The sequence below is a fragment of the Podarcis gaigeae genome, assembly GCF_964106915.1.
Source record: "Podarcis gaigeae genome assembly, chromosome: 16".
Lineage (NCBI taxonomy): Eukaryota > Metazoa > Chordata > Lepidosauria > Squamata > Lacertidae > Podarcis > Podarcis gaigeae.
The window spans coordinates 15957164-15984048 of NC_139693.1; the positions used below are offsets into that span (position 1 = coordinate 15957164).

The 26885-nt window shown below is 45.8% G+C and overlaps 1 protein-coding gene across 5 annotated transcripts in view; it reads right to left on the reverse strand.

Annotated features, from left to right (window-relative positions):
- Positions 1-115: 115 nt before the first annotated feature.
- AHNAK (AHNAK nucleoprotein) overlaps positions 116-26885 on the reverse strand; it is a 54289-nt gene continuing 27519 nt past the window's right edge. The window contains exons 2-6 of one of the 5 annotated variants that reach the window (XM_083716380.1): positions 20166-20259; positions 19415-19571; positions 18281-18468; positions 10931-17405; positions 116-9820 (exon numbers count right to left, since the gene is read on the reverse strand). In XM_083716380.1, coding sequence (XP_083572506.1) covers positions 1446-9820; positions 10931-17405; positions 18281-18468; positions 19415-19571 — 15195 coding nt within the window. In that variant the 5' untranslated portion in view covers positions 20166-20259 and the 3' untranslated portion in view covers positions 116-1445. Of the gene's footprint in view, positions 17406-18280; positions 18469-19414; positions 19572-20165; positions 20260-26885 lie in introns of all 5 variants that reach the window. The other 4 variants (XM_083716379.1, XM_083716378.1, XM_083716377.1 and 1 more) reach the window with 4 other exon arrangements.

Genomic DNA, 26885 nt, shown 5'->3' on the forward strand with positions numbered 1-26885 from the left:
TGGGTTCACACTTATGTGTTGCTTGGAAATGTGGCGAGGTGAAAGGGGTTATTAGCTTCTCCTGAAAAAGAAGAGTGCAGCAGCTGGGATACTGGGGAATAAAAGGTTCAGGAGGTCAAAAGGTTAATAAACACTTTATTTCCATTTTACAATATCAGTTATTCTCAATTAATTTGCTTTTAAAGTGCTGAAAAGATTTTCCTTTTACTGTTTTGTTTTAAAATCGAGATACATTTGTTAAACAAAAGGATGAAATAGATAACAAATAGCATCTGTAAGGTTGGGAGGGAATATAGAAGGCCTTGAAGAATTTTGCTCCATATCTCAGAAAACTTTCATTTCATTATACAAAAATAACAAATATATAGAGATGACTAAGATGGTGTCAGAATGTACACAAAATCTTTGGTTAATTTATTTTATCGTGACTTTTTTAACCAGACAAAAATGGAAAATTATACCATGGGTGTTTTATTACATCTGTCCTGTATCAAATGAATACAAAAAACCTGACCTTTCTGTAGCAATGTAAGACTGTTTGTGAGGCTCCAAATTTGACACATCTTAGTTGCATCTATATATTTTTACAGTTTTTTTTTCTTTTTCTTTTAACACATCCAATTTTTAAACAATAGAACATTTTTAGCTGCCCCCTTCCACAGATAAAAGCAGGAGGGGGAGGGGAGTCATTGAAATGGAAAGCAATTGCCATAGATCAACACTGAAGATATTTAGCAAGTCGAAAAGTATATATATTTATATGTTTTTAAAAGCTTGCTTAAGTAAACGTAAAGCTCTCAGCGTACGAAGCGCAAACCCCCAACCCTAAAACACAAGAGAGAACTTCCAAAATACATCTGAGGAACTGTACACCCCACCTTCCTAATGGCACAGCTTTAAATATCACATAAATCCAGGTTCTACCTCTTTTCAAATTGGTAGCCGGAAGAAGTGCCCATCACACAATCGGCATTATTACCCATGGCACAAATGATACTGTTTAATTCAAACTGATACAGCTGATTCACCAAGCAGCATTCTGTGTTATGTGTGTGTTGCCGCTTTTTTAAAAAAATTGGCACTACTTAACCGTTATTACAGCCACAGTGCATTGTGGGAAGCACGGCAATGCATTCTGGGATGCAGGTTTACCTGCCATATCACTGCTTTAAGAACTTTGCAAAAAAAAAAAAAAAGCCGCTGTATCAGTTTCTGTGAGATTTTTATACATATAATCTATGGAAAAGATAATCATGTTGGGACGACTCCCTGACCACAGTAAAAACACGGTTATTTCTCAGTTAAGGCTTACCATTTCACTGGGCACCCTGTTTTTATTGCTGAGCATTTCAAGCTAGGAAATTTGTATATACACACATATAAGGGAGATAGATAAGATATATACACACAGAGACAATATGTACACGAGAACCCCCCCACTTCACTCATTTCATTTCGTCATCACTTCCTGATACCTCATAAGAACCTTTAGTTTTTGCCCCTATCCCCCCAAACGTACCAAATTTCAGCTTGGCCTGTTTGCCTTTGTCATGCTCCAGTGTGCCTGTTGGCGTCGAATGCGAGGAATGCTCGTCGCTGAAAGACGACGACCGGTGCCGGGACTTTTTGCCCTTAAAGAAGGAGAACTTCCCTTTCGGAGAAGCAGACCCTTCCACTTCCACATCGCCCTCTAAGGAACCCAGGCTGGCCTGTAACTCCCCTTCGCACCCTGAGGCAGACACTGAGATCTCTGGGGAGCCAACGCTGCCTTTGACCTTAGATTTTGAGAAAGGGAACTTTGGCATTTTGATTTTGGATTTCTTAAGCTTAATGTCAGGCTCTTCCAGTTCAACATTCACCGCCCCGACATGGAAACTTGCCTCTGGCGCCTGAGGGAACTCAACATCAACTCCAACCTCCCTTCCTGTTAGCTCTTGCCCCGCAACCACAAATTTTGGCATTTTCATTTTGGGGAACGACACTTGTCCAGATGGGCTTTCTAAATGGCCATGTGGAACATTCACCCCAACAGAAGGACCTTTGACCTCTAATTTGGGACCTTTGAGATCAACCCCTGCCTTTGGTCCAGAAAACTGAAGGCCTCCAGACCCCTGCATGCCCATGTTTAGCTCTGGCCCAGAAACTTTGGGAGCTGACACATTGAGCGAAGGTCCTCTCAAGCTGACATCAGGAGCGCCAGCGTCCAAGCCCATGCCAGAAATCTTCACACCTGGTGCCCCCACGCCGATCTGTTGACCTTTCATGCCACCAGATACGTTAACGTCACCTTTCAAACTTGGTCCTTTCACATTCAAGTCAAAGCCTGGGGCAGAAATGTTATGTCCTTTGAGATCTACTTCAGGCCCTTTGATCTGTGGTCCTGAAATACTTCCTCCTTCACTGGCGATGCCAAACTGGGGCAGCTTCATGCAGGGAATCTTAATTCCAACTCCAGAGCCTTCTACGTTAACATCAGGTGCCTCGACAGCCACCTTGGGAGATGTAATGCCGCCAGAAATGCCGAAGTCTCCTTTGATCTTTGGTCCTTTCAGATTCACATCAAAGTCAGGCGCTGAAATGCCTCCTCCAGAGGCCATTTTTACTGTTGGCGCTTTCACGTCCAGGTCTGGAGCACTCACATTGACATCTAGGCCTGGGGCCTTTGGCATTTTAAGCTTTCCTTCAAAACCACTGACGTCAACATCTGGTGTGCCAAATCCGATCTTTGGACCTTTAATGTCACCAGAAAGGCCCACGTCTCCTCCAAATTTTGGTCCTTTCAAGCTTACATCCACTGCAGGAGCACTCATACTTCCTCCGATGCTTGGGGCCGAAACATCAACACTTGCTGAGGGCAGTTTTCCTTGAAGGTCCACCTCGGGCCCCTCCACTTTCACACCTGGCTTCCCGATCTTTGGCAAGCCAAATTTTGGCATTTTCAATTTCCCTTCTAGGCCTTGTCCTTCCATCTGGGGAAGGTCAATATCACCTTTCAGCTTTGGTCCTTTCAAGTTAATGTCAGGGGCTGACATGGAAGGAGCAGAAACACCCATGGATGGCAGGTTCACTGATGGACCTTTCAGGCTGATGTCAGGCGCGCTGAGGTTGGCATCAACACTAGGGCCTCGAAGGTCTCCTTCCAGTTTGGGACCAGCCAGATCGACATTTCCACCTGAGAATTTGAACTTTGGCTTCTTGAGATGGATGTCAGGACCTCCAATATTGACATCGGGGAGGCTGGCACTTCCGCTGGGAACTGTGATGTCAAGATCTGGAGATTTCAGAGATGGTGATGAGACATCTATTCCTGGTGACTTGATTTCGCCTTCCACCTTTGGCAAAGAAGCATCAGCCTTGAACATAGGTGATTTGATATCAAACTCAACGTCAGGAAAAGAGAGTTTCCCAAACATAGACTTCTTTCCTTTGGGTGACTTGATGTTCATGTCTCCTTTCAGGGATGCTTCAGGGACAGAAATGCTTCCTTCCAAATCTGGCGATTTCATGCTTGCATCCATATCTCCACTCACGGCAAAGCCAGCCTTCTTGCCTTTGACTTTAGGCCCGCTCATGTGGATTTTAGGCATTTTGAATTTGCTTTTCTTCCCTTTTCCAGAAATGGAGATGTCAGGCGATTCAACATTCAGCTCGCCTTCTGGGAGGGAGATGTCTGCCTTGGGGCTTTTTGCTCCAAATCCAAACTTTGGCATTTTAAATTTAGGGAGTTTAACGTTTCCCTCTGGCCCTTCAAGGTTTACATCTGGACACTCCAAGTCAATCTCAGGGCCCTTAGCTTCAATTCCTGGCCCTTGAATATCAATTCCTGGACCTTTTAAGCTGCCTTCAACCTTGGGAAGAGCGACATCAACATCACCCTTCATTTTAGGTCCTTTCAGATTTAAGTCAATCTCTGGCATGGATATTTGAGGTGTCTTGATTTTGGGACCCTTCAGTTTTCCTTCTGGTCCTTCTATGTTCAAGCTGGGGCCTGATAATTCCAATTCACCCTTGGGTACATTTACATCGATATGAGGTCCTTCCCCTTTGAACTCAGGCATGCCAAATTTCGGCAGCTTCATCTTGGGGAATTTCACCTTTCCATCTGGACCATGAATATCAACATTGGGAGCATCAATGTCCAATTGAGGGCCTTTGATGTCAATTTCTGGACCCTTGAAATCACCTTCAACCTTTGGTAGGGAAACGTCCACATCTCCTTTCAGTTTGGGGCCTTTGAGGTTGAAATCCACATCAGGCATGGAGATTTTAGGTCCTTTGATGTTCATTTCAGGCATCTTGAATTTAGGGCTTTTCCATTTTCCTTCTGGGCCTTCAAGTTCAACATCAGGAACATCTACGTCAAGTTTGGGTCCTTTGATATCAATTTCGGGGCCCTTCAGATCACCTTCCAACTTTGGCACTGAAACATCCACATCCCCCTTCACTTTGGGACCTTTCAAGTTCAAGTCAAAATCTGGCATGGAGATTTTGGGGGTCTTAAAATGCATATCAGGCATCTTAAACTTGGGACCTTTGAGTTTTCCTTCAGGGCATTCAAGCTCAACATCAGGAACAGAAACATCTAGTTTAGGGCCATGTATATCCACATCTGGTGCTTTCAAATCACCTCCAATCTTGGGAAGAGATACATCCACATCTCCCTTCAGTTTTGGGCCCTTCAAGTTGAGGTCAACATCTGGCATGGATAATTTTGGTGCTTTGATGTTCATTTCAGGCATCTTAAATTTAGGTCCTTTCAGTTTTCCATCAGGTCCCTCAATGTCAATGTCAGGAGCATCTATCTTAGGACCTTTGATATCTATTTCAGGCCCTCTTAGATCCCCTTCAAATTCTGGAACGGAAACATCCACATCACCTTTAAGTTTAGGCCCTTTCAAGTTTAGATTCATGTCTGGCATGGAGATTTTAGGTGCCTTGAAATGCATGTCCGGCATCTTGAATTTAGGACTTTTCCATTTTCCTTCTGGGCCTTCGAGTTCAACATCAGGAACATCTACGTCTAATTTCGGCCCTTTGATATCAATTTCAGGCCCCTTCAGATCACCTTCCAACTTCGGTACAGACACATCCACGTCACCCTTCACTTTCGGCCCTTTGAGATTTAGATCGAAATCTGGCATGGAGATTTTGGGTGCCTTAAAGTGCATGTCAGGCATCTTAAACTTGGGACCTCTGAGTTTTCCTTCAGGACCTTCAAGCTCAACATCAGGAAGGTCAACATCTAGTTTGGGACCCTGGATATCCACCTCTGGGCCTTTCAGGTCACCTTCCAGCTTTGGAACTGAAACATCAACATCTCCCTTCAGTTTAGGGCCTTTCAAATTGAAATCAACATCTGGCATGGAGATTTTGGGTGCTTTGAAGTGCATGTCAGGCATTTTAAACTTGGGACCTTTCACTTTTCCTTCTGGGCCTTCGATGTCCAGGCTTGGTGCATCAATGTCCACCTTCGGAAGAGAAACATCAAGGTCTGCTTTTGGGAGGCTCACATCCACATCTGGGCCCTCTGCCTTGAAGCTAGGCATTCCAAATTTGGGCATTTTGAATTTGGGCATTTTTAGTTTTCCTTCTGGGCCATGGAGGTCAACATCTGGAGCATCAATATCCAGCTTGGGACCTTTGATGTCTATTTCTGGACCCTTCAAATCACCTTCAACCTTTGGTAGGGAAACATCCACATCTCCTTTCAGTTTGGGGCCTTTGAGGTTGAAATCCACATCAGGCATGGAGATTTTGGGTGCTTTGATGTTCATTTCAGGCATCTTGAATTTAGGGCTTTTCCATTTTCCATCTGGGCCTTCAAGTTCAACATCAGGAACATCTACGTCTAATTTCGGCCCTTTGATATCAATTTCAGGCCCCTTCAGATCACCTTCCAACTTCGGTACAGACACATCCACGTCACCCTTCACTTTGGGACCTTTCAAGTTCAAGTCAAAATCTGGCATGGAGATTTTGGGGGTCTTAAAATGCATATCAGGCATCTTAAACTTGGGACCTTTGAGTTTTCCTTCAGGACCTTCAAGCTCAACATCAGGAAGGTCAACATCTAGTTTGGGACCCTGGATATCCACATCTGGGCCTTTCAGGTCACCTTCCAGCTTTGGAACCAAAACGTCAACATCTCCCTTCAGTTTAGGGCCTTTCAAATTGAAATCAACATCTGGCATGGAGATTTTGGGTGCTTTGAAGTGCATGTCAGGCATTTTAAACTTGGGACCTTTCACTTTTCCTTCTGGACCTTCAATGTCCAGGCTTGGTGCATCAATGTCCACTTTTGGAAGAGAAACATCAAGGTCTGCTTTTGGGAGGCTCACGTCTACATCTGGGCCCTCTGCCTTGAAGCCAGGCATTCCAAATTTGGGCATTTTGAATTTTGGCATTTTCAGTTTTCCTTCTGGGCCATGGAGGTCAACATCTGGAGCATCAATATCCAGCTTGGGACCTTTGATGTCTATTTCTGGACCTTTGAAATCACCTTCAACCTTTGGCAGGGAAACGTCCACATCTCCTTTCAGTTTGGGGCCTTTGAGGTTGAAATCCACATCAGGCATGGAGATTTTGGGTGCTTTGATGTTCATTTCAGGCATCTTGAATTTAGGGCTTTTCCATTTTCCATCTGGGCCTTCAAGTTCAACATCAGGAACATCTACGTCTAATTTCGGCCCTTTGATATCAATTTCAGGCCCCTTCAGATCACCTTCCAACTTCGGTACAGACACATCCACGTCACCCTTCACTTTCGGCCCTTTGAGATTTAGATCGAAATCTGGCATGGAGATTTTGGGTGCCTTAAAGTGCATGTCAGGCATCTTAAACTTGGGACCTCTGAGTTTTCCTTCAGGACCTTCAAGCTCAACATCAGGAAGGTCAACTTCTAGTTTGGGACCCTGGATATCCACATCTGGGCCTTTCAGGTCACCTTCCAGCTTTGGAACCGAAACGTCAACATCTCCCTTCAGTTTAGGGCCTTTCAAATTGAAATCAACATCTGGCATGGAGATTTTGGGTGCTTTGAAGTGCATGTCCGGCATCTTAAACTTGGGACCTTTCACTTTTCCTTCTGGGCCTTCGATGTCCAGGCCTGGTGCATCAATGTCCACTTTTGGAAGAGAAACATCAAGGTCTGCTTTTGGGAGGCTCACATCCACATCTGGGCCCTCTGCCTTGAAGCTAGGCATTCCAAATTTGGGCATTTTGAATTTGGGCATTTTCAGTTTTCCTTCTGGGCCATGGAGGTCAACATCTGGAGCATCAATATCCAGCTTGGGACCTTTGATGTCTATTTCTGGACCTTTGAAATCACCTTCAACCTTTGGCAGGGAAACATCCACATCTCCTTTCAGTTTTGGGCCTTTGAGGTTGAAATCCACATCAGGCATGGAGATTTTGGGTGCTTTGATATTCATTTCAGGCATTTTGAATTTAGGGCCTTTCCACTTTCCATCTGGGCCTTCAAGTTCAACATCAGGAACATCTACATCAAGTTTGGGTCCTTTGATATCAATTTCAGGGCCCTTCAGATCACCTTCCAACTTCGGCACCGAAACATCGACATCCCCCTTCACTTTGGGACCTTTCAAGTTCAAGTCAAAATCTGGCATGGAGATTTTGGGGGTCTTAAAATGCATATCAGGCATCTTAAACTTGGGACCTTTGAGTTTTCCTTCAGGACCTTCAAGCTCAACATCAGGAAGGTCAACATCTAGTTTGGGACCCTTGATATCCACATCTATGCCTTCCAGCTTTGGAACCGAAACATCAACATCTCCCTTCAGTTTAGGGCCTTTCAGATTTATGTCCGGCATTGAAATCTTGGGCACATTAAAATGCATTTCAGGCATCTTTAATTTGGGACCTTTGATATTGCCCTCTGGGCCCTCTATATCCAAGTCGGGAGTTTCAATGTCCACTTTGGGTCCTGATACATCAATGTCTGCTTTGGGGAGGTTTATATCCACCTCAGGACCCTCCCCTTTGAAGCCTGGCATTCCAAATTTGGGCATTTTGAATTTGGGCATTTTGAGTTTGCCTTCTGGTCCATGGAGATCAACATCTGGAACATCAATGTCCAACTTGGGGCCTTTGATATCTATATCAGGACCTTTCAAATCCCCTTCCAGGCTTGGTGCAGAAACATCAAGGTCACCTTTTAATTTAGGACCTTTCAAATTCAATTCCACATCAGGCTTTGAAACTTTAGGTGATGAAATATTCAGGGAAGGCATTTTAAATTTAGGGCCTTTCACTTTTCCATGAACATCAACATCTGGGCCTTGGACATCAACTTTGGGCCCTGAGATATTAACATCTGGTTTCTTAAGCTTCACGTCAACCTCTGGAGTGTGAACCTTTGGACCAGAAAAACTGAACTTTGGAAGCTTAAATCTTGATTTCTTTGCTTTCCCTTCAATATCTATTTTTGGTGCTTCTAAGTCAACTTCAGGTCCTTTCAATTCAACATTAGGACCTTTGATGTCGCCTTCCAAGTCTCCCTTTAATTTAGGACCTTTCAAATTCAAGTCAATGTCTGGCATTGAGATCTTTGGAACATTAAAATTAATTTCAGGCTTCTTAAACTTTGGACCCCTTAATTTTCCTTCAGGGCCTTCGATTTCCAAATCGGGTGTTTCAATGTCTAGGCTGGGGCCAGATATATCCACTTCTCCCTTAGGTAAGCTCACATCCATGGAAGGGCCTTCTCCCTTGAAGCCAGACATTCCAAATTTGGGCATTTTAAACTTGGGCATTTTGAGTTTGCCCTCCGGACCATGCAAGTCAACATCTGGTGCTTCAATGTCCAATTTGGGGCCTTTGATGTCAATGTCAGGCCCTTTCAATCCACCTTCGACCTTTGGCAGAGAAACATCCACATCTCCTTTCAGTTTTGGACCCTTCAAATTAAGATCCACATCTGGCATGGAAAGCTTTGGTGCTTTGATGTGCATTTCTGGCATCTTAAACTTGGGGCCTTTAATTTTACCATCTGGACCTTCAATATCTAACTCAGGGCCTTCAATGTCCACCTTGGGAGCAGATATATCAATGTCTCCCTTTGGGAGATTTACATCCAGTTCAGGGCCTTCTCCCTTGAAGCCAGGCATTCCAAATTTGGGCATTTTAAATTTGGGCATTTTCAGTTTTCCTTCTGGGCCATGGAGGTCAACATCTGGAGCATCAATATCCAGCTTGGGACCTTTGATGTCAATTTCTGGACCCTTCAAATCACCTTCAACCTTTGGTAGGGAAACATCCACATCTCCTTTCAGTTTGGGGCCTTTGAGGTTGAAATCCACATCAGGCATGGAGATTTTGGGTGCTTTGATGTTCATTTCAGGCATCTTGAATTTAGGGCTTTTCCACTTTCCATCTGGGCCTTCGAGTTCAACATCAGGAACATCTACGTCAAGTTTGGGTCCTTTGATATCAATTTCAGGGCCCTTCAGATCACCTTCCAACTTTGGCACCGAAACATCTACATCCCCCTTCACTTTCGGACCTTTCAAGTTCAAGTCAAAATCTGGCATGGAGATTTTGGGGGTCTTAAAATGCATATCAGGCATCTTAAACTTGGGACCTTTGAGTTTTCCTTCAGGACCTTCAAGCTCAACATCAGGAAGGTCAACATCTAGTTTCGGACCCTTGATATCCACATCTGGGCCTTTCAGGTCACCTTCCAGCTTTGGAACTGAAACGTCAACATCTCCCTTCAGTTTAGGGCCTTTCAAATTGAAATCAACATCTGGCATGGAGATTTTGGGTGCTTTGAAGTGCATGTCAGGCATCTTAAACTTGGGACCTTTCACTTTTCCCTCTGGACCATCTATACTGAAGTCAGGAGCATCAATATCTAATTTGGGACCTTTGATATCAACATCTGGTCCTTTCAGATCCCCCTCTACCTTTGGCAAAGAAACATCAACATCCCCCTTCAGTTTGGGACCCTTCAGGTTCAGGTCAAAATCTGGCATGGAGATTTTGGGTGCTTTGATGTTCATTTCAGGCATCTTAAATTTGGGCCCTTTGAGTTTTCCTTCAGGGCCTTCAAGCTCAACATCAGGGATGTCAACATCTAGTTTGGGACCCTTGATGTCAACATTTGGGCCCTTCAAGTCACCCTCCAATTTAGGAACAGAAACATCAGCATCTCCTTTTATTTTGGGACCCCTCCAGTTCAAATCAATGTCCGGCATGGAGATCTTAGGAACATTAAAATGCATTTCTGGCATCTTGAATTTGGGCCCTTTCAGTTTTCCTTCAGGTCCTTCAATCTCAACATCAGGAATATCTACGCCAACTTTAGGACCTTTGATGTTGACATCAGGGCCTTTCAGATCACCTTCCAACTTTGGCACTGAAACATCCACATCCCCCTTCACTTTGGGTCCCTTCAAACCCAGGTCTAAATCTGGCATGGAGATTTTGGGAGCTTTGATATGCATTTCAGGCATTTTGAATTTGGGGCCCTTTAGCTTCCCTTCAGGTCCTTCTAGGTCAACATCAGGAACGTCAATGTCCAATTTGGGCCCTTTGAGATCCACCTCCGGGCCTTTCAAGTCCCCTTCCAACTTTGGCACAGACACATCCAGATCGCCTTTTACTTTGGGACCCCTTAGGTTCAAATCAATGTCAGGCATGGAGATCTTAGGTGCCTTAATGTGCACTTCTGGCATCCTAAATTTGGGGCTCTTCCACTTTCCTTCTGGACCTTCAATGTTAACATCAGGAGCATCAATGTCCAATCCTGGCCCTTTAATGTCAATATTGGGGCCTTTCAGATCACTTTCCAACTTCGGCACTGAAACATCCACATCCCCCTTCACTTTCGGACCTTTCAAGTTCAAGTCAAAATCTGGCATGGAGATTTTGGGGGTCTTAAAATGCATGTCAGGCATCTTAAACTTGGGACCTCTGAGTTTTCCTTCAGGACCTTCAAGCTCAACATCAGGAAGGTCAACATCTAGTTTCGGACCCTTGATATCCACATCTGGGCCTTTCAGGTCACCTTCCAGCTTTGGAACCGAAACGTCAACATCTCCCTTCAGTTTAGGGCCTTTCAAATTAAAATCAACATCTGGCATGGAGATTTTGGGTGCTTTGAAGTGCATGTCCGGCATCTTAAATCTGGGCCCTTTCACTTTTCCTTCTGGGCCTTCAATGTCCAGGCTTGGTGCATCAACATCAACTTTTGGAAGAGAAACATCAAGGTCTGCTTTGGGGAGGCTCATGTCAACATCTGGGCCTTCTCCTTTGAATCCAAATTTGGGCATTTTGAATTTGGGCATCTTCAATTTGCCTTCAGGTCCATGGAGATCAACATCAGGCATGTCAATGTCCAATTTGGGTCCTTTGATATCAAATTCTGGGCCTTTCAAGTCTCCTTCAAGTTTGGGGACTGAAACATCCACATCGCCCTTGATTTTGGGACCTTTCAGATTCAAATCAACATCTGGCATGGAGATTTTTGGAGCCTTGATGTGCATTTCGGGCATCTTAAACTTCGGACTCTTCCATTTTCCTTCAGGGCCTTCAATGTCAACATCAGGAGCATCTATGTCTAGCTTAGGACCCTTAATGTTGAAGTCTGGACCTTTCAAGTCACCTTCCAGCTTTGGAACTGTAACATCATACTCTCCCTTCACTTTAGGGCCTTTCAGGTTCAAGTCAACATCTGGCAGAGAGATCTTCGGAGCTTTGAAGTGCATGTCAGGCATCTTAAATCTGGGCCCTTTCACTTTTCCTTCTGGGCCTTCAATGTCCAAGCTTGGAGCATCGATGTCAACTTTTGGAACAGAAACATCAATGTCAGCTTTGGGGAGGCTCACGTCAACATCTGGGCCTTCCCCTTTGAAGCCAGGCATTCCAAATTTGGGCATTTTGAATTTGGGCATCTTCAGTTTTCCCTCTGGCCCATGGAGATCAACATCTGGCATGTCAATATCTAATTTGGGTCCTTTGATATCAAATTCTGGGCCTTTCAAGTCTCCTTCAAGTTTGGGGACTGAAACATCCACATCACCCTTGATTTTGGGACCTTTCAGATTCAAATCAACATCTGGCATGGAGATTTTTGGAGCTTTGATGTGCATTTCGGGCATCTTAAACTTCGGACTCTTCCATTTTCCTTCGGGGCCTTCAATGTCAATATCTGGAGCTTCGATATCCACTTTGGGGCCCTTGATATCCATTTGGGGTCCTTTCAAATTGCCTTCAATATTTGGGACAGTTACATCCATCTCCCCTCTCGTTCTGGGACCTTTCAAGTTTAAGTCAATATCCGGCATGGAGATTTTGGGTGTCTTGAAATGCATTTCAGGCATTTTGAACTTGGGACCTTTCAGTTTTCCCTCTGGACCTTCGATGTCTATGCTCGGCATATCAGCATTCAGTTTTGGTCCCGAAACATCAATGTCTGCTTTAGGGAGGCTCATGTCAACATCAGGGCCTTCCCCTTTGAAGCCAGGCACCCCAAACTTGGGCAGCTTCATCTTGGGCATCTTAATTTTAGCATCTGGGCCTTCAAGGTCAACATCTGGGATATCCACATCAAGTTTGGGGCCTTTGATGTCAATACTGGGTCCTTTCATATCACCCTCAATCTTTGGGACAGACACATCCATTTCACCCTTCATTTTGGGGGCCTTGAGATTCAAGTCGACATCTGGCATGGAAATTTTAGGAGATTTAATATTGAGTTTTGGCATCTTGAATCTGGAACCTTTGATTTTTCCTTCAGGACCCTCCAGTTCCACATCTGGGACATCAACGTCCAAGGTAGGACCCTCAATGTTGACCTTGGGTCCTTTCAGGTCACCTTCTATCTTTGGCCCAGAGATATCCACATCTCCCTTCAGTTTTGGCCCTTTCAGATTGAAATCTACATCTGGCATTGATATCTTGGGTGCATGGATATTCAGTTCAGGCATCTTAAACTTGGGCCCTTTCAGTTTTCCTTCTGGGCCTTCAATGTCCAGGCCTGGTGCTTCAATGTCTACTTTGGGAGCAGAAAGGTCAACGTCTGCTTTCGGAAGATTTACATCCACCTCTGGACCTTCTGCTTTGAAGCTTGGCATTCCAAATTTGGGCATTTTGAATTTGGGCATTTTCAGTTTTCCTTCTGGGCCATGGAGGTCAACATCTGGAGCATCAATATCCAGCTTGGGACCTTTGATGTCAATTTCTGGACCCTTCAAATTCAAATCACCTTCAACCTTTGGCAGGGAAACGTCCACATCTCCTTTCAGTTTGGGGCCTTTGAGGTTGAAATCCACATCGGGCATGGAGATTTTGGGTGCTTTGATGTTCATCTCTGGCATCTTAAATTTGGGGCCTTTAATTTTGCCTTCGGGTCCTTCGATGTCCAGTGCAGGAGCTTCAACGTCTACTTTGGGACCTGAAATACTAATGTCACCTTTTGGAAGACTGACATCCACACCAGGGCTTTCCCCTTTGAAACCTGGCATTCCAAATTTGGGCATCTTCATTTTGGGCATCTTCAATTTTCCTTCAGGACCATGGAGGTCAACATCGGGCACATCAATGTCTACTTGGGGCCCCTTGATATCAATTGCAGGACCTTTTAAGCCACCTTCTAATTTCGGCACAGAAACATCAAAGTCCCCTTTCACTTTAGGCCCTTTCAAGTTCAAATCAATGTCCGGCATGGAGATCTGAGGAGTTTTAATATGCATTTCAGGCATCTTGAATTTAGGACCTTTTATTCTACCTTCTGGTCCTTCAATATCTAATCCAGGAGCTTCAATGTCCACCTTTGGAGCTGAAACATCGATGCTTCCCTTTGGAAGACTGACATCCACATCAGGCATTTCACCTTTCACGCCAAACTTGGGCAATTTCATCTTTGGCATTTTGAGTTCAGGTCCATGAAGTTCGACATCTGGTGTTCCAATGTCCAATTTGGGGCCTTTGATGTCCACAGCTGGGCCCTTTAATTCTCCTTCCACTTTTGGGATGGAAACGTCGACACCCCCCTTGACTTTGGGGCCTTTCACATTCAGGTCAATGTCTGGCATGGATATTTGGGGGGCCCCCTTGACTTTGGGGCCTTTCAGATTCAGGTCAATGTCTGGCATGGATATTTGCGGGGTCTTAACATGCATTTCTGGCATCTTGACATGGGGGCCCTTCAGTTGTCCTCCAGGTCCTTTGATGTTGAAGGTGGGAGCTTCAATGTCTACATTTGGAGCTGAAACATCGATGCTTCCCTTTGGAAGACTGACGTCCACATCAGGCATTTCACCTTTCACGCCAAACTTGGGCAATTTCATCTTTGGCATTTTGAGTTCAGGTCCATGAAGTTCGACATCTGGTGTTCCAATGTCCAATTTGGGGCCTTTGATGTCCACAGCTGGGCCCTTTAATTCTCCTTCCACTTTTGGGATGGAAACGTCGACACCCCCCTTGACTTTGGGGCCTTTCACATTCAGGTCAATGTCTGGCATGGATATTTGGGGGGCCCCCTTGACTTTGGGGCCTTTCAGATTCAGGTCAATGTCTGGCATGGATATTTGCGGGGTCTTAACATGCATTTCTGGCATCTTGACATGGGGGCCCTTCAGTTGTCCTCCAGGTCCTTTGATGTTGAAGGTGGGAGCTTCAATGTCTACATTTGGAGCTGAAACATCGATGCTTCCCTTTGGAAGACTGACGTCCACATCAGGCATTTCACCTTTCACGCCAAACTTGGGCAATTTCATCTTCGGCATTTTAAGTTCAGGTCCATGAAGTTCGACATCTGGTGTTCCAATGTCCAATTTGGGGCCCGTGATGTCCACAGCTGGGCCCTTTAATTCTCCTTCCACTTTTGGGATGGAAACGTCGACACCTCCCTTGACTTTGGGGCCTTTCATATTCAGGTCAATGTCAGGCATGGATATTTGAGGGGCCTTAACATGCATTTCTGGCATCTTGACATTAGGCCCCTTCAGCTGTCCTCCAGGACCTTTGATGTTGAAGGTGGGAGCTTCAATGTCTACATTTGGAGCTGAAACATCGATGCTTCCCTTTGGAAGACTGACATCCACATCAGGCATTTCACCTTTCACGCCAAACTTGGGCAATTTCATCCTTGGCATTTTAAGTTCAGGTCCATGAAGTTCGACATCTGGTGTTCCAATGTCCAATTTGGGGCCCTTGATGTCCACAGCTGGGCCCTTTAATTCTCCTTCCACTTTTGGGATGGAAACGTCGACACCCCCCTTGACTTTGGGGCCTTTCACATTCAGGTCAATGTCTGGCATGGATATTTGGGGGCCCCCCTTGACCTTGGGGCCTATCAGATTCAGGTCAATGTCTGGCATTGATATTTGTGGGGTCTTAACATGCATTTCTGGCATCTTGACATGGGGGCCCTTCAGTTGTCCTCCAGGACCTTTGATGTTGAAGTTGGGAGCTTCAATGTCTACATTTGGAGCTGAAACATCGATGCTTCCCTTTGGAAGACTGACGTCCACATCAGGCACTTCACCTTTCACGCCAAACTTGGGCAATTTCATCTTTGGCATTTTGAGTTCAGGTCCATGAAGTTCGACATCTGGTGTTCCAATGTCCAATTTGGGGCCCGTGATGTCCACAGCTGGGCCCTTTAATTCTCCTCCTACTTTTGGAATGGAAACATCGACACCTCCCTTGACTTTGGGGCCTTTCATATTCAGGTCAATGTCTGGCATGGATATTTGAGGAGCCTTAACATGCATTTCAGGCATCTTGACATGAGGACCCTTCAGTTGTCCTCCAGGGCCTTTGATACCAATGTCAGGTGCAGCTATGTCCACTTTGGGGCCTTTTAGATCCATCTGGGGCCCCTTGAGGCCGCCTTCTATCTTTGGCACAGAAACAGCCACATCGCCCTTTAGGTTTGGCCCTTGGACATTCAAGTCCACATCTGGCACAGTGACTTTTACTGGTGATGTTTGCATGGACGGCATTGAGACTTTTGGACCTTTCAGGTCAACGTTGGCAGTTTCAATATCTAGTTTGGGACCCTTAATGTTCACTCCAGGCCCTTTTAAGTGGCCTTCCACCCTTGGCCCTGAAATGTCCATGGCGCCTTTCCCTTTAGGGCCCCTGAGATTCAAGTCAACATCTGACATAGAAATTTGGGGTGTCTGACCAGCTATTTCAGGCTTGCCATATCTGGGTCCTTTCACGTGTGTTTCAAGGGTCACGTCAGGAGCTTGCAAATCCACTTTAGGTCCTGAGATGTTAAGTCCCCCTTTTGGAACAGTCACAGTCACTGTAGGATCTGGTGCAGAAAATTTAGGAAGTTTCATGTGGGGTATTTTAAGTTTTCCTTCACCCCCTTCAAGACTGACATCTGGAGCCCCAAGATCCACTGAAGGCCCTTTGATATCCACTTTGGGGCCTTCCAATGTTGGAGAGGTGGTCTTCAGGCCACCCTTCAAGTCCACACCTTTCAGGCCCACATCCATCTGTGCTTGTGGGATTCCAGGTTGTCCCATGGCCCATTTGGAGCCTTTCAAGGATACTTCTGGGCCTTTTATTGAAGCCGATGGAGCCCCTGCATCAAGCTGAGAAACCTCAACATCAGAAACTGATATACCAAATTTGGGCATTTTCATTGCAGGAAACGCCACCTTTCCTGTGCTTCCAGTGTTGATATCTGGAGATTTGATGTTGCCTTCGACGCTGGCACTGGGGATGTCCACTTTTGGACCTTTCAGATCACCTTGAATTTGGGGTCCCGAAATACCAACTGAAGGACCCTTGAGGTGGGGAAATGATAAATCAGCTTGCAGCCCTCCCACATCACCTTGGATTTTACCCCGACCTCCTTTCCCATTCACTTCCGGTGTTGTAACATGGAAACCAGCTTCCTGGCCTCCTGGTATAAAGTCAGTCTGGGTTCTCAGATCTACACCTGTGACATGAGGCCCAGATATTCGAATATCACTCTTCCCAACCTTAGGCTGTTCCATGTGGATGCCAGGAACACCAAACTCCAACCTCTGAGAGGGTGACTCAATAGTTGGTCCGGTATACGTAATGTCAGGTCTTCCTCTCACCCCAGCGTGGGAGTCTGTTATCTGGGTAGTTGTTCTCCCTGACAAGTCAACGTGTGGGATCTTGATGACAGTTTTCCCAGGTTCTGTTTCAATCTCAGCTTTGGAAATGTGGGTGAGTTCATGTTTTGGAATCTTGATTTTAAACTCCGGGCTGCTGATGTCAATCTCTTTGGCTCCCTCATGACCTGTGACGTCGACAGTGTAAGCAGTAACTCTCTTGGTGACTGTGATGGTTCTGCTTTGGGTTCCTGTGTGTTCAACTTCCATGCCATCTTCCGATTTAAGGCGAGGCTTGATTTTTGTGGTGTAAATCCGTCTGTACTCTTCGTCATCTCCGCTCTGGAACAGAGAGGAATGAGTTGTTACTGTCAACAGTAGTCTAAACATAAAATACCGATATCTACACCTCTCATTCTATCATATCTAAATCCACAAGTGCAGTATGGATTGATGCACATACAGAGAGTGGATGTCGCTTGTAGACAGTTGAAGAGGCCTTACTTCTCTGCCGGGCTTTTTTCCCAAATAAAAAATTTAAATTCCTGCACATAGAAAGCAAGATATCAGCAAAATCAACAACACTGTAGCCTTGCCTTTCTCCTTGATAATTTGTTTTCCACATGCAGATAATTTTGTAGTGCCAACCAGTAACATAAGGCCTCACCCACAAAACCTGAAGTGATACAGCCCAGACATGGTATGATCAACTCTGAAATAATTTGTTCTGCTTCAAATAACTAATGTGAGGATATTCATTTCACTTTTAATTTTTATACCGCTTTTTTATATTACCATACACAAGGCGGTTTATAAGCTGAAGAAACAACAAAATAGACAGCAAAGATCACACACCTAATAACAATCTGATCCAATACCAAAAAAGTCATAATAAAAAACATAACTTTAAAATAAACAATCAGTGGCCCTCTGGGTGCAGTTGAACTACAACTCCCATCATCCCTGATGATACTGGCTGGAACTGTTGAGGGTCCAACAAGTTACCTGTCCCTGAACTCACCTTTTGGTACCTGCCCTCAACTCCTTAACTGATTGCATTTGTAAATTTGATAAAAGTCTTCCTCTGGTGTCCTGGAATATCCAAGGCGCCACAGGTGTATGGAAAGAGCCAGGTCCCAAGTTCCCCCAGGCCCACCCTTAGATCCTTCCTCCATCATCTACAAAAGGGGGTCCTCTCCATCACGATGCTCACTCACCAAAACAACCTCTGGACTCCTTGAGGCAAAGACATCATGGGACCAAGACTGTCCTGGCAATGGAGACCGGTCGCCTTTCCTCTGCAGCCGAAGGCCAACAGTGTGGTGGCCCACATTCTTCAGGAGCTCTGTGACTTCCCCGGACTGCAGGTTGTCGAAGTAGATTGTGGCACTCACGATCTGATCCCCTGAGGGGGTGGGGGGTGGGATTAAGAACATAAGAAAAAGCCCTGCATCCACACTGGCCAACCAGAGGCCTCTGGGAATCCCGCACCATAGGGCTGGAGCTGTTGTTTGCCCCCAGCAGCTGGTATTCAGAGACAAACTGCCCCTAAACTTGGAGGCTCCAGTTAGCTGTCATGGCTAGCAGCAGTTGATAAACCTATTCTCCTCCATGAATTTAGCGAAAAGCCAGCCCATTTTAAGAAGACAATTGAACTAGTCCATGATGTGCTGTGTGTAGAGCTGCTTCATTTTTTTTTAATTATTATTTTTGTCTCTCCTAAACCTAACACATCTGGTATTAAGAGAGCCCAGCTGAGTGCAAAATGTCCTGAGGGGATAGCTGGCTGACATGGGCTGAGCAAAGTTCTGCAGCCCTTACCCTTCTGTTTTTAATTTATTTTCCCCCATTTCGATCACACTCTCCAAAAATAGCACATTAGGCCAGTCCTTTGTCACAGGTCCCATCTACATGACACTTTTAAAGCAGCATCGTACTGCTTTAGAACAGTCAAGGAATCCTGGGAACTTCAATATGTTAAGGGTGCCAAGAGTTGTTGGGAGACCCCATTCCCTTCATAGAGCTACAACTCCCAGAGGTTTCTGGGAAGAGGGGTAGACTGCTAAACCACTCTGGGAACTGTAGCTCTGGGGTGGGGGAATAGGGGTCTCTAAGCACCCTTCAGCACCATTAACAGACTGCAGTCCCCAGGACTCTCTGCAGGAAGCCATTACTGTTTAAAGTAGTATCGTAGTGCTTTAAAAGTATGGTGCGGATATGGCGCACGTGAGTCTTCAAGATGTCATGGGGGACTCTTTGTGACCATAAAGAGGATGCCCTCTGGTGGCTTTAAAAGTTGATGATGATGTCTGCCCCCGCCCAGACCACCCCCCACAAACCACCTCACTGACCTTCTTTCACAATGCCTGCTTTGGCAGCGGGTGAGTCCTGTTGAACCTGTTTCACGAAAACGCCTTCGTTCGTCTGGTCGATGGTAAGTCCGCGAGAGCCAATGCCTTCCCAGTCAGGGAGCAGAATCTCCCGGGTCTCTTCTTCCTCCTTCTCCATCTTAAGGAAGGAAGGAAGGAAGGAAGGAAGGAAGGGTGTAAATAGGAGGCTGTGGGGAACTCAAGAGGCTGCACTTAAAGAGGAGAACTCCTGTTCAAATTCTGCACCTCAAAAGTATGCTACAGGCTTAGTCTATTTCAGAAAATCCATTTTGCTCTATTATATTTTCATCCCAATCTTGCTCCAACAATCTCAGGGCAGTTATATAAGGACATAAGATGATCCTGCAGGTCCATCAAGCCCACAATCCTGCTCTCACAGTGGCCAACCAGAGTCTTGTGGGAAACCTGTTAGCAGGATTCGAGCACAAGAGTCCTCTCCCCTCCTGTGGTTTCCAGCAATTGGTATTCAGAAGCACTGGTGCCTCCAAATGTTTAGTTGAGATGCCATTATCCACACAACAGCCTGGTGAGGTTGGTTACGTCAATGGCCGTTTGCCCCAAGATGACCCACCAAGTTGCTGGGCTAATTGCTATGTTCCAAATCCTGTGGTCTACCCTGTGCTGCACATAGCTCCTCTCCAGGACTAGGAGATCTGGATCAATATGGCACAGTAGTACCACTGCTTTACTAATAAAGAATAGACTGAATCACCTTTCTAGGACTTTGGTCCAGGCCGGAACCGCCCCAGGAATTCCCTTCTCGTCACTTGCCAATCCTTTGGTAATGTTTCTTCCAACTTCCCAACCTAGAAGAGAAAACAAAACAAAGCCTTGTTGGTGAAAGAGAACTTGCCATGTCTAGGCGTCGTGTTTGATGAATCCACGTCAAGCACAGGGGATGGGGAATCTGAATTCTGTTGGGAGAAGAACTGGGGTCCCTGAAAATATAAGCTATCCCCCCCCCCACCTTTAAGGAAGTCCCCATTTCAGGGTTGGGGAACCTGTGACCCTCCTAGACATTGTGAGACCACAATTCCCAGCATCACTGCCATCCCTCGTGGCTGGTGCAAACTGGAGTCATGAGGCATCTGCAAAGCCACAGGTTCCCTCACCCCTGCTCTGTTTGCAAAAGCAGGTTCCAAAGAATGTCAGCAATGCCTTTCGAAGTTTATAGGATGGTGAAAGTAGGTTTGTTGAGAGGAAGAATCAGAACTATTTTCAAAAGCTAACGAGGAATGCTGCTTTTGCGTTCCACTTGGCAAAATTGTTCTCTGTGGCGTACATATTTCTACACCAACTGCCGTCCATCACAAAAAGATATCCCTTTAATTGCCAAATAAAACATACTAGGAAGGGTATACGGAGAGTATTCGGCGCAGCTGATGTTTATACCCACTTAAGAACTGCCTTGCTCAGTCTGGCTGGTTCGGTAATCTGTGTCCAGAAAGTGGCATCTGGGTGCCTGTGGGGAAGGTGTCTAGGAGTCCCTGCCCCCTGGCATTCAGAACTACTGCCTCTAAACATGAAGGCTCCATTTATGTATCACTCCCTCTGTCTGTGATGTTCAGGCTTATGTAGGCAAAAGAGCATCACCCCAGCAGACTCCGGGGAAACCTGCAGAATTCTTTAGGGATGGAAACCCCCAAGCAGGACAAAACCTCAAAACCAGCTCAATAAGAGCATGCATAAAATTATCACGGCGGCTCACAACAGAATATGTGAGTACGCTAAAACATAAAGTGCCATAAAAGCAACGCAAAATAATTATTAAGATGATTATATAATCAGTGGAGGGGGGATATTTTTAGGTACTCCCTCTGCATCATTCAATGTTATCTCTATATTTTCCCACAAACACTCAAGTCATTTCCCCCCTGAACTAAAAATCCAGCCCTTGATCCATTTGCTGCCCTTTACTCATTCCTTTCCAAAATTATAACCAGAACCAAAACATTTCACTGTCTCAAGTAGCTTACAAATGGCGTCACACACCCACACACCCCGTTTTAGAAGTCTTGCTGCAACCCTTAGACACTAATTCCTGCTTTTCATTTATTTCCCTGCCTCCCTTTGTGTTGCCGCCTGAGGCACCTTGATTCACCCTGGGGCATGGCAGGGCTGGTGCTGACTATAAGAAGAATGTAAGAAGAGCCAAGGGCCTGTCTTAACCCAGCATCCTGCCTCTTGCAGGGGCCACCCACCCCACAAGCAGGACCCAAGTGCAAGAGCACTCTTCCCTCCTGCAGTTTCCAGCAGGTGGCATTCAGAAGCATTGGTGGAGGCAGAGCACAGTCGCCATGCTCTGAGATTGGGCGCAAGAACACTGACCTGTTTCAGAGCCAGCAATACCACATCGTTTAAGCACGTGTAAAACGCTGTATTGGAAAGGGAAGAGAGACAACTGCTCCCTTCCCTTACCCCCTTCCCGTCCTCTTCTCCTCAGGCAGCTCTTCTTCCTTGTGAGCCTGTGCACACTTCTGCCCCGCCTGAGCATGCTACATGCCAGCCACAGCCCCTCCCACAGCCTGAGCATGCAAGGCATGGTACATATGCCGGCAGGAATGCGAAGCCTGTGTTCTCCCTACCCCTGGACTCTAAAAGGAGGAACCTTCCAGGGCATAAGTGGCATTGCAACACAAGGAAGCAGTGGGAAACATCAAAACCTGTAGAAGCCAAGGAGTTAATAGGCAAGCAGGTGTAGCTCAGCAGCAGAGAACATGGCTTGCCTGCAGAAGGTCCCGGGTTCAATCCTTCCTCAAAAGGACCAGGTGGCAGATGGTGGAAACATTCTCCTCTGCCCAAGACCCTGGAGATACTCGGCTCAACAGTATATCAAAGTGGGGCTTCCACATTCAGGAACAGTCTAGCTCTGAGTGCCAGAAGCTCCCAGATCAGATGAAGGGTTTGTTGAGGTTTTTTCTGTAGCCCTGATTTCTGCACACTGTCAAAATCCTAAAACGTATTTTGTTTTTATCCTTCATGAGTTGCAATTTGCTTACTCTAGTACAATCTCTTTTCTTAATGGTTCATTAATATATGCTGCTGCCTTATAGGGTTTCAGGCAGGGAAAGGTCTTGCCCATCACCAGCTACCTGAAATCCTTTTGGTGGGGGTGCTGACACTGGGACCTTCCGCATGCTGAGCTCTCATGCTGCAGACTCTCCGCAGACTCTCCCCTGAAGCATAGGAGGCTGCCTTATTCCAAGTCTGTCTCTTTGTCCATCTGGCTCAGCTCTGACTGGCAGCCACTCTGAAAGAGAGAACTCAGGCAGAGACAAGTCCTTCGCACCACCAGGGATTCGAAGTTGGGACTTTGTCCATGAAAAGCATGAGCTATAGTCCCTCCTTGCGCAGGTAGACTTCCCCTTGGTGGAATTGGGCCTTCATTTAAAAGATGCAATACCATTTATCAGCGGAGTGGAAAGGACTTGTTATGAAGGAGAAGGAGAAGAAAGGACAGAGCACAACTGGACATGTTGCATAAGTGTTTTTAAAGGGTGCAGCCAGGGGGCGGCCATGCCTTCATGATCGATGCTTTGCAATGCTCTGACTCCCATACCCAATCCCAGCTCAAACGCCCCACCTTCCACGCCGAGACCGTGCCAACTTTCTGCGAAGCAACAAGAGGGGAAAGTTTTCCACTTCCAAACAGCTACAGACATGCATGCTCAGGTCATGCATGAAACCTGATCAGCCCAGACAGGAGGAGGGGAGGCTGCAGAAGAGGCTCCCACTGACATCAGCTCCTGGCCCTAACTGGAGAGTCTTCACAAGCCAGCATTTGAACTGGGAACAGGACACCAGAACTCACCCACCCCTCACAAGACGGCAAACGACATATCCAGGCTTGTTTCCTTAATCTCTGTGGTCTTGTGGACTCCACGAGCCCCCAGCTACAGAGAGGAAAACAACTTCTCACAACAACCATCACTGGCCAAGTGTGCCCACACACAGGCTGAAGAAAGCTGCTGGAACCAGTGTGGAGACCAGGGTTCAAAATCCCCACCCCACCCCCCAGCCATGAAGATCACAGGGTTGTTATGGAGCTAAATTGGGGAGGGACAGAAACATCTATGCCCCCATGAGCTCCTTGGAGGAAAAGCTAGGATGTGAATGCAATCAGTCAATAACTAAAAGAGGGAATCTGTTTGCAATGTCTGGAAATGTCTCTGAAGCCAGAAGGTTAGAAGAATTCAACAGACACCCAGCAGACACTGTCTATGCTCTGCCCTTAATGTTCCCCCTACCACCAGCAGCCTATGTTTGGTCTTTATTGTACACCATCCCTTCCTCCCACAAAACATAGGGAATTCTGTAAAAGCACAGACACTGCAATTAAGTTGTGGAAATGGGCTGTCTGTGCTTGGTCAAGCACCAAGCTTGCTTGGTTTCCTAAGTACACACGGCTCTTTCCTCTTTGCCTTTTATGGGTTGGGTTCCTCCATAAGGCAAAGTAAAAAAAAAAAAAAATCCATATCCCATTACAGGATTATTATTTGTAAGGCAATCAACCGGGGGGGCGGGGTATCAAATTATGGACAATGGGTCATGGTAACCTGCATTACAATTTAGGCCATCCCAGAATCAATGCTATTTCATGTCTTCCTTGCCATGCTTTTGCAACACCACTGATAGATAAGATAGGATGTCTTTATGTATTTATCCATTCGATGCAGTGATGATCTCCAGCAGTCAATGTTGCCCTCCAGATTTTTGGGACTGCAGCTCCCCACAGTCCCAGCCAGCATGGCCCCCAAAATCTGAAGGGCATCAGGTTGTTGAAGACGGATCTTCAGCGAGTGCAACCTCTGAAGTCAGGCAAGATGGAGGAGGAAACGCCGCAGGATTCCAGACTACAGAAGCCAGCCAGAGGTGGGGCGGAGCTGCTACTTAAGATATTTCACCTCCATCTCTAAAGGCATTAGGGGGTGGTCATGTCTTCAGGAATGCACTTCGCTGGTGCGCCTTTCAGATCCGGAAATTCCCAAATAATTACGATGACCCCAGAAGTGCTGTTTTTCTAGAAAACGTTCCAGCTGCAGACCAAGGAAAGCAGACTTGCCAAAAATCCCCACCCCACATGTCAGGGATGGAAATATCATCCCACAAACACACTTCTCCCTTTGGATTTTCAAGCCCTAAACAGTTTTGGGAGCAGGTTATCCAAAGGACAGCCTGCACACGTGATATGACCCTGCCCAAAGTCTAAGACTGTCTTTGGAGGCCCTAAAGATAAGAGAGGTCAGGCTGGCTGGGCCCTGTCAGTGACAGCCTCCTATTTCTGGAATACGCTTCCTCTTGAGGTTCACAGCGCACCTTCACTGGAGAGTTTTAAAAGAGCTCTTGAGACAGATTTCCCTCTGCTTTTTTATTAACTGCTGTGTCTTAACCATGTTTTGCTGCTTGTTTTTAAAAGGACATGAGGCAGATTTTAAACTGTTGGCTGTGTATGTTTCTAAGACTGCCTGTGCACTTTCCCTGGAAGGCAGGGCAGAAATTACCATATTTTTCGCTCTATAAGACGCACTAGACCACAAGACGCACCTAGTTTTTGGAGGAGGAAAACAAGAGAAAAAAATATTCTGAATCTCAGAAGCCAGAACAGCAAGAGGGATCGCTGCACAGTGAAAGTAGCAATCCCTCTTGCTGTTCTGGCTTCTGGGATAGCTGCGCAGCCTGCATTCGTTCCATAAGATGCACACACATTTCCCCTTACTTTTTAGGAGGGAAAAAGTGAGTCTTATAGAGCAAAAAATACGGTATTTAACAAATGCTTTCCCCCAGTGTCAGGATCCGTAATCTTGCAATTTAACCCTGTCCACAATGAAGTGAGCACACTTCTAGAGGCGCTCACCTGCTCAAATTAATTAACGCATGTTTGCATGCACTCTTGCTACAGTGTAAATCCTTTCAATTTCACTGAGGTTGTCTTCCCAGTAAACCAGTGAGTGAGCTATTAGCCTCGGTTCCTCAGCTACATCTGGGCATCCTATTCTCTGTATCAATAGTGGTTCCACAACATCTTGTTCCTTCTTTTATTTATATCTGCGTTCGTTAACTTATGAAATGAGTTCTCTGGGTGCCATCTTAGACCTTGACAATTTTTAGGCGGGATTATTTAAAACGACCCCACCTAACAGATAGGTGAAGCGCTGATGCTTTTATCAAAGATTCCAGACTCTTTCGAGGTGCCTGGATGAGTTTCAAGTGCTGTTTACTCTTAGCTTGGGGGACGGGGGACTGTTGAAGCTTTGTTCAGGTGTTTTGGCTGCTCTGGTGCAGATAGCACAATAATATAGAGGGAAAATACCATGCTTCCAGCAAGCTTCCCTCACAGGGTAAACAGCTGCTGTAGCAGCTGTTCTTGGGGCTTCCTAGGGTGAGGAGCCAGATGCACACTAAACGGTATCTTCTTTGCAAAAGCAAGGACCTAAAATCCCAGGGATAGAACACACCGGTTGTTCGGTTTTCCCATCACCTGCAATGAATTCTCGCCTCTCAGAACCAGCTATTTTACACACACAGAAACACACACACACACACACACACACTGCCTCGCCCAGCAAACCACAAAAGGTAATGTTGGCAGTCGAGAAAGCGTTTGTATTCCCCTACTGCCAGTTCCTTGTGGTTCCCGCTTGCAAACACAATTAATTTAAGAGGCTTGTTTAGACAAGAAAAGCTCACTGGTTTTAATAGAAAGCGTTTCCTTTTTGAAATGTATCTCTTGCTCGCTCGCCTCTCCCAGATTTAACCGATTCATCATTTCCAGCTAATTCCCACCCTGGAAAATAGCAGCTGGCTAATCTATCCCCAAGATGACCCCAGGGCAAAGGTTGCAGAAATATTTTGCAATCAACCATTCCTGCATTTCTGTGACTCAGCTAAGGCTATCTGTGCTCACCTTTTGTGGCAGTGACGCTACTGAGATGGCACAGAATGTTCACTGACATTCCAGCTGCTTAGAGAACATAGGTGTTGGAATGCCTGCAATTCTGCTTTTGTGGGGGATAGGGGAACTGGCAATCTGGCTGGGAGCAAATGGATCACATTAGCCCTAGGGGCAGAGATAGCTTTGCGAGGTAGGCAGTCAGGAAGATGTTCCCTAAAGCAGGGTTAGTGAACCCGGAGGCCGTGTTGAATCCGGGGTGATTGGGTTTTTTTAAAAATTGAGCCAGCTAGCAAATTCTTTGGTTGAAAATTCCCAATTTATTTAATATATATTGAAATTTACATTTCATAAAAAGGGAACTGCTAGGTCTGGCCTCATGCTACCAGCAGTGATTGACCAGATACCTCTGTTGGATTGGGTATGAAGGCAACAGAGCTCTCTATTTATAGGTCTCCCGGCATCTAGTATTCAGAAGCAGACTTCCTCTGAATAGTGAAGTGCCATTTAAATCTCATGGTTTGTAACTAGCATCTCCTCCAT